The sequence below is a fragment of the Ixodes scapularis genome, unplaced genomic scaffold (genome assembly GCF_016920785.2).
Source record: "Ixodes scapularis isolate PalLabHiFi unplaced genomic scaffold, ASM1692078v2 PGA_scaffold9__187_contigs__length_104089568, whole genome shotgun sequence".
NCBI lineage: Eukaryota > Metazoa > Arthropoda > Arachnida > Ixodida > Ixodidae > Ixodes > Ixodes scapularis.
Genome location: NW_024609884.1, coordinates 1,011,596 through 1,020,037, shown reverse-complemented (window position 1 = coordinate 1,020,037; position 8,442 = coordinate 1,011,596). Strand labels below are relative to the sequence as shown.

The following is an 8,442-nucleotide window of genomic DNA, read 5'->3' as shown; positions in this document are numbered from 1 at the left end:
CGCTGGCGAAGAGCACGAGCGAACACGAGTGTCGCTGTCGTTACGGCGTCCCAACTTCTGACTGCTGTATTTTCCGTGGACTGTCAGATTAAAGAGCGACCTGCAGCGGAGCACGCATCTGCTACTACAATCACTGCTGCTGGAACACCACCAGGATCGGGACCGGCGACAGCAAGACACTTCTATGACGTCATCAGCCGGAAATTGAGGGACCAGTTTTTTGGACGTGGTAAACACACCAGTCGGCCCAGTCGGAGACGCGGGAGACGCGTTCCCGCGGAGCAGGGAAGCACGATCCGGCAATAGACTTTTTGCTAAATTATCCATGCATCAAAGAGAATGTTGGGAACGTAGGTTCCCAACATTCTCTTTGATGAACACGCGCTGCACGTGCTCAAAATAACGCATCCGTGGAACGCGCGTGCGAAGTGGCTGGCTCAGCTCCCGGCCGTCGGACGAGCAACGCGTGTACATACGTTCCCGGCATTATTTTTGACGCTTGGGTAATTCGGCAAAAGGTATATTATCATATAGAACAGCGGTTGAACCACTGAGTCGGACGCAGTGGTTGGACAAGTTGACGTACGCTGACGCCAACGCGTCACGTACGAACGACGTGTATCTGTACGTAGTGGCTGACGTCACGTTTAGTTCCCAATGGTTGGCTAAAGAGGGCGCGCAATCGCTTGTGACAGGCTAGATTTGGGAGAGAGAGCAACTCAAGCCACAGAGAAGGAGTGAGAGAACATTTACAACTTAAAATGGCGGGCGCCTCCTACAACGATTGGTGGCAAGTGCGCACGCGTTGCGGCGTTGTGGGAAGGAGGAAAATTGCGAACGCGGCATATCACAACGCTCCCCCCCCCCCCCCCCCTTAAAACACGTGACCCGCTCGACCAGTTGGAAACACCCCGTAATCTAGGCACACTCGTGAGACTAAAGTGAGACGTCCTGTGACATCGAGCGCAGTGTGCGTGTCCTTCGGAGTGCGGTCCGTGCGAGAGAGTCTCGGCGTCCGGTGTAGTGTCCTCGTTTCTCCAAGACAGGTTTTTCCAAGGGCCGCCGAGGAACGAGCGCGGGCCAATATTGCCGTTGGGAGTCTGACCACAGGCGAGCCATGTGTCCGGTCATTCTGCTGGCGCTCATCCTGAGCTTTCTGCTCTTGCTGCTCGAGGTGGTGGCCGCCTTGTCGGTCGCCTTCAATCCGAGCCGCGTCGAGAAGCTCAAGCAGGGCGATGAGACCCGGGTGGCGTTCTCGGCCCGCACCAGGCTGGCGCCAGAGTCGCGCTTCTTTACGCTCGTCGCGGACAATCCAGCCGTGGCGTCCGTGGCCGACATGAACCTGACGGCGCAGGGCGACGACTTCGCAAACGGGACCTTTACGGTGAGGGGCAACTTCCTAGGCCACGCCAAAGTGCGACTCGTCCTAGAGAACGGGACCCGGGGCGGCCAGGACACGTCCGACGTCCTGCCCGTCAGCGTGATCCGCAAGCAGAGCTTGCTGTCCCTGGCCTTCACGGTGTCTGTCGCCGTGCTCGTGTCCCTCAACTACATCAACATGGGCTGCGCGCTGGACATGGAGACTGTCAAGAACGTCCTGCGCCGACCCATCGGACCCATCGTGGGATTCTTCAGCCAGTACCTGGCCATGCCCTTGGTGAGTGTTTCTGTCGTGCGTATTGCGCAAAGGCTTGCAGTGACCCGTCTTGTCCATGAGGCGGATCCGTCAGGCCGCTCTCGACCTTGACAGCGGTTGTTGCAGTCCCCTTCCAGGAAATCGCTGCTCATATCTGCGCCGTCTTGTTTCCCGAGCTGCGAGAACGGGTTGAGCGCGTCTGGAGGTTCTGCTCGTGCCGGTGTTTGGGGAAGGTCAAGCGTTCAAGTAAAAACATCTTAATGAAGCCAGTGTAAGGGCCTCACATCCGGTAGGAAAGCAATCTTGTCCGTGAAGCTGGGCAGTAGCAGCATGGCAACATGCGCAGGCGAGGGAAAACACTGCAGCATGTGGCCAATGTTTACAGACCAGGGGGGCTATCATTTCTCCTAAAAAGAAACGGAAGTGATGATATCGCGTCTGATTGGTTAGAGGCTCAAATGACGAAAGTTACCTTCTCCATCATTTGAGCCTGTAACCAATCGGATGCAATATTGTCACTTCCGTTTCTTTTTAGGAGGAACGAAACATTTGGCGAACATAGCCCCCCTGGGGGCCCGTGGTCCATCTGTCCCAGAGCTCGTTGGACGCAGTCGTGGAATGTACGGAGTTCAACGAAACGAAATGGACCAGCGCAGCTCATGGCCTCGCTGGAGTAACTCTGTATGTTTAGCTTACCGTAAAATTCAACTAGGCATCACGGAACGCTCATTCTCCGCCCGAATGTAGCGCTAGCGGTCCGAACCAGATGCCAAAGTTGCAGAACTAACCGTTACCTTAGTCAAAAGTTTGGGTTTACTATGGTTGATCGAACGCCGTTTCATCGAAGAATGTTTTATCGCAGATCGGTTTAGAGAAAGCGGGGCCTCAGTTTAGAGAACCGCTGTTTATTGAAAAGAACGCTGTTTAAAAAAAAAGTGAAAGCCGTTTACAACTCCCTGTAACGCCGAATTAGAGCGCAGCTCTTGAGGAGGAAAAGGGAAGGTTTTACTGGGGGGGGGGGGGGGGGGGGGGGTGACGTGACTCCCCAGAGAAATTTTTCCGCTAGATTTAGCGGGGAAATTTTTCCACTAGATTTAGCAGGGAAGCTTTTCCGCTAGATTTAGCGGGGAAATTATTCCGCTAGATTTTGCGGGGAAATTATTCCGCTAGATTTAGCGGGAAAATTTTTCCGCTAGATCTAGCGGGAAAATTTTCCCGCTAGATTTAGCGGGGAAATTTACCCATAATGCACCGCGCGGTGACGGCGACGCCGCTCAAGCCGGAAACGGGCACAAAGAGCTGCGCTCTAAAAAAATTCACTTCAAGCGTGTATCACTGGATGGATGGATGTTGGATGGATATTAATGGCTATACCCTTTGTAACGGGTGGTAGCTTACGCCACCTAGCCTAAGTCTAAAAAGACAAAAATATGTGACTCCTCGCACCCTTCTATGACCAATTTTCTCCCCCTAACTATCACCAGGCAGCGTGGGATATCACCAGGATGACCTTCGGGGGATCGGGCAAAAAAAACTAAAAACATCACCTCCCTGCCTCTTCCCCCCGGCGAGGGAGTTGCCAATTTTGCTCTGGTCAAACCTTGTCGGCATTACCCCAGCACGGGACCCACGCAGGAGGGACTCCCAATTTTCCTCTGCCCCGCCTGTCCCCAGCTGTGCTAGTTGTCCATCATTCAATTTTCCCTAGATAATATCCACCAATCTTCTAATCGCCTTCTTCATCATTCTTGTCCAGCTCGCTTGCTGCTTTGCATTTAATTGCATTATAATCATAATTCTAATCGCCTCTTTGTGACTCCAATCCTACACGTAGCTCGCAAAGCCCAGGGCCCCGGCCAAATCGGTTACCCCTTCAGGGAGGGCAGGACGAAGCCCCATGCACTTCAAAACCAAGTGCTCTAGTGTCTCGCCATCATTATGGCAGGCGGCACATAATGTGTCTGTCTCCAGAAATTTGGCCCTATACGTCCTCGTCCTCAAAACTCCCGTTCTCGCCTCGAACAGCAAAGAACTTCCCAGTGAATTGTCAAACAGATTTTCCTTTCTTATGTCCTCTTTTTGTGACCTGTACGCAGGGGCAAATGCAAAAATTTATAGAGTGGGGGGTCAGGTGTTGGTCAGCGTACCATATGTTCTGTTCAGGAACCCCAACCCCCCTCCCCCGCTTCCATGCCCTAAATTTTCACAGATGCAGAAATCAAGAGAGGGGTCAGGACATCCGGACACCCCCCCCCCCCATCTAAGTCTGCCCCTGCCTGTACACTGCTAGAGCTGATTTCTCCTGCATTCTCCCCTCCCACATTTTCCTCTCTGCCTCCTTCACCCCTTTCTTCACTGAAGTAGTCTGTTCAGCGCCATCACCAGTGTGTAGGTATTTAAATGTAAGCTTTCGGGTTCAGTTTGTCCATTTTGTGTTTAAACTTTTCATGTATAAAAACTTGAATACCTTCTGTGCCCACCGTGTATCATCCATTTCGGTCAACCTTTGTTCAAATTTCAACTTACTAATTGCCTCCCTGCTTTCTAAAGACGACCATCCCATGTCCCCCTGTACTCCCTCATTCAATGTTTTTCCATGTGCTCCCAGTGCCAACCTGCCTACGCTTCTTTGTCGAATTGCTAATCCTGATTGAACCTCTGATTTCATACACAGTACTGCATTGCCAAGAGTCAGTCCAGGTACCATCACTTCTTTCCATATACCTCTGACCACATCATATCTATTATAGTTCCATATTAATTTCTTTGCCCTTTTCTAATTATATTCTCATGTTCCTCTAGATATTTCCTTCCCTCATTGAACCAGACTCTCAGATATTTGTATTTTCCTACATGGTCTATTGTAATGTCTTGTATTCTCAGGGGTTCCCTCTTTTTGTCGTTAAACACCATTACTCCAGACTTGTCACTACTAAAACTCATGCCCAAGGTGTCCCCTTCCTCTCCACATATTCCATCTAGTTCCTGTAATGTGTCCTGGTTACCTGCCATGAGTACTATGTCATACGCATACATCAGTCCTGGTATTACCTGTACTACATTTCTCCCTCCTTCCATATAACTCGCATGGAAACCTAAGTTGTACTGCACTAATTTCTTTTCCATTTTACTGAGATATATCATGAAAAGCAGGGTTGACAGTGGACAACCCTGCCCGAGTCCTCTTTTTATTGCTGCAGGTTGTGTAGTTTCTGCTTCCCATGTTATAACTACATTATTGTCTGTGTACACCTGCTGAAGAAACATAGCCAAATGTGTATCTAAATTATACTCCTTCAACTGACCCCCGAGTTTTTCTTGGCTCACATTATCGTACGCTGCCTTAATTAATGTCCAAATAAGCTAACCATAAAGGAGTTTTGTTCTTCATTGCCATTTCTATACATTGGGTGGTGACGATTAGGTTATCTTCCAGTCTTCTCTCTCTTCGGAATCCGTTTTGGAGCTCGCCCAGTATTTGCATATCTTCTGTCCATTGCTCCATTCTATGTTTTACTATCTGCATAGCTAATCTGTATAGAACTGAAGTTACCGTTATCAGTCGATATGACTTAATGCTGTCTTTGTTTCCTTTGCCTTTATATATTAGTCTCTTTTTACTTAGTTTCCAATCATTGTGCACCTCTCCTCTCATAATTATTTGGTTAATCACATGCCGTAACTTCAATTTGCTTGTTTTTAAAGTGTCTTTATGAGTTCCATGGGTATGTTGTCTAGGCCTGCCGCTGTACCTGCTGGAACCTTACTTTCTGCCTTGTCCCATTCTTTTGTAGTCGTCTCTATTGTTACACAATTCTGTTCCTCCTCAACACTGCTGCTGACCGTGCTATCCACCCTCCCCCCCCTGCTCAAGCTGGGAGAAAGCCTCTTTGATTGTCTGCCTAATATATTCACGTGCCTCTTCCCCCTCCACTGTTCTCCCCTCCTGTCTGGTCAGTAAGTGTTGGATACCCTCTGTCTTTCTCCCCTGCGCTTTAATATTTTCCCAAAGCCTTTTTGCCGCATTCTTATATTTTTTTATTTATTTCCATCATCCACTGCACTCCTGCACTTCCAATTTTGGCCTGTATTATAGCTGATGATTCCCTTTTCTGCTCTTTGAAGTTCTCCCATTTGAATGCTACTTCAGCTGGCAAGGCTCCCCTTTTCTTTGCACACCTATGCTCCCTAGATGCATCTTGGCGCCGCAATATGGCTTTTTTGACCTCCTTATCCCACCAGCTTTTAGGTTTGTGTCTTCGTTTTTGCTTTCCTCTTTGTTTAGTTTGATGCTCCTCTAATTCTCTTTTTAAGATTCCTTATAGATCCTCATACGTCCACTCTCTCTCTGATTGTTCCAATACTATGTTCTCAATGCTTTTGGATACTTTTTGTATTCGAGCTTCACTTAGTTTAGGCTTACCTGCTCGTTCCTGAGCTTGCTGTTCTGGTTCGGATGCGCCAAATTTAATCTTAATTTGTTTGTGGTCACTCCCTAAGCTTTTTGTACCTTCCTCATCTATTTCCATAGTTTCTAACCTGTCATACAGTTTGTGGGACATGAGGCAGTAGTTGAGTGTTAGTTGTTTTGTTCCCACGTTATTTTGCCATAGCATTTTACTTGTGCATTATCTAACATTAGGTCCAGGGCATCACAGAAATCTTCTAGCAGCTTTCTGTTCGTGTCTGTGAATCCGTCAAACTCTTCTAGGTGGGCATTCATGTGTCCTATAATAATTATTTCCTGATTAAGGCCAATTTCTCTGATGTCCCTCAATATACATGTCAAGTGTTCTGTATTTTCCTCCCTAGAGTCATTTCCTGTTTTCAGGCAAGCAAACCCCAGAAGAATGTTCAGACCTGTTACCCTACCTTCCAACAATGTTTTCTCTGCAGCCTTCCCTCTCTTTCCCAGTCCTTTAGCTAACATGCCTAGACCTCCGCCTTTGCATTCACCTCCCCTCCGGTTGCTTCCCATCCAGGAGTAGCCTGGTATGTATGGTGGTTCCTCCTCATCTCTAAGGTGCGTTTCTGCTACCCCATACACTGTAAAATTATCAGCCTCTAGTTGTTCACCAATATCCTTCCGCTTGAGTCTGTCTACCTCCCTGCATGTTTATAAACCCTATATTGAGCTGATTTTTTCTCTTACTTCTACGGGGCTTCCTCCTGCTCTAACTGCTGCTCTTGTGGTACTTGCACCCAGTAGCTTCCCCCCACTCTGGTACCGGTACATATGGTACTGGTACATCTACACTGGTGCCCTTCGGGCTCTGTGGGTCCCCAAAAAAGCTGCAATATGCCGACCCAGCCTCTCTCCCACTCTCCTACCTGCGTCTGGACTGTAGTGGGTTCCACCCTGTGTAAAAGGGCAGGAGCCAGCCGCATTAACTTCCCAGTTTATCTCTTTTACGCCGTACTCAAGCCGTTGGCTCATCCCCATAATCACCCAGTTAGCCTCAATGACCCGCCTCTCGATGTCAAGAGACTGTCCCCGGACACGTGGGATAGTGCATATTTCCACATGCCCCCTCTCACTGACCACTCTTAATTTACCCAGCCCAGCCTCTATTTGTTTTCCCAGGTTCTGGCTCCTCCCGTTCAATACATTGAGTCCGGCGTGGATCAGCACTAGGTTTTTTCCCTCCATGTTGTCCCACAATACCTCGTCTGCTTTTGCAATCACATCTACCATGTACTTGCCTGGCTGAGCCTCTACTTGCACCCTCTTATCCTCTTTCACCCTGTCTAGCACTCCCTCTATGATCCTTGCCACGTTGGAGTCTCCCACTACTAGGACTCTCCTACCTGCCGACGACTGTTCTCCCACTCCTGGCACTACGCTGCTACCCCCTCCATTTACCACCGGTACCAGGTTGGGCTCTACCAATCCAGCTGTTTCCTTCTCCTTTTGCGGGGCTTCACTATAGGTCCTAGGATCCTCCTTCGGGACTGCTCTGCTCTCTCCCTGCTTTTTTGCCCCTTGCACCATAGGCATTACCTTCACTGTCAACTCCCTCCTCATCTCTTCCCACTGTGCTTCTAGGCCGGCCCTGTTCTCGACCTCTACTCTGAGAATGCTCTGCAACTCTGCCATCATTGCTTGTCCTTCCTCGCTCTTCCCTTCTCTTTCCTAATTACACTGATGACGCGCTCCACTCTATCCTCGCACTCCTTTTTTTCCCTCTTCTAGCCCTGCCTTCCATGCTTCCCCCTACCTGCTTCTCAGGTTCTGCCCGCTTCTCCCTTTCCTCGTTAAGCTCAGCCTGCCATCTCACTTCAGGCTCCCCCCTCTTCAACTCGGTGACCTGCGTCTCTAGCAGGACCCACTTTTCCTACTCTTCCTTCAGTTCCTCCTCTTTTTGAATTTATCCTTCCACTCTCGTTCTAGCCTTCTCAAGCCTGCCTCAATCTTCTCAGAAAGTTGGCAAGCGAAGGTACTTTTCTCTGCGTCAGCTAAGCTCCCAAATTCCGTTTCTTCTAAATAGCACCACTGCTTGCACTCTTTGCACTCCACCATGTTCATGTCCCCCCTGGTCTTCTCTTTTCTACTCATTGCCTAGCTACTCATAAACCCGCGCGTCTATCACAAAGAAAAAGCCCGCCAAACTCTACACAAAGACCGACCCTACTCTACCTTCTCATGGCCCACCCGGTCGCTTAGGCTAACCTAAATCCCGTACCTTGTCGCTAATAAATCTACTTCTATTATACCATGTACGCTTTAAACCCCAAAATACCAAGAAAAAAAAAATACTTAGCTTCGCGAGTCTACCGCAGCTCAAAAACACGTCCGCTCCCTCCCA

The 8,442-nt window shown here is 49.1% G+C and overlaps 1 protein-coding gene across 2 annotated transcripts in view; it reads left to right on the top strand.

The window, feature by feature from the left end:
• The first annotated feature begins 238 nt into the window (after window positions 1-238).
• The window catches only part of LOC8043801 (ileal sodium/bile acid cotransporter), a 38,972-nt gene continuing 30,768 nt past the window's right edge, over window positions 239-8,442 (top strand). The window contains exon 1 of one of the 2 annotated variants that reach the window (XM_002400754.4): window positions 239-1,657. In XM_002400754.4, the coding sequence (XP_002400798.2) occupies window positions 1,118-1,657 (540 nt within the window). In that variant the 5' untranslated portion in view covers window positions 239-1,117. The remainder of the gene's footprint in view (window positions 1,658-8,442) is intronic. The other variant, XM_029993637.3, reaches the window with a different exon arrangement.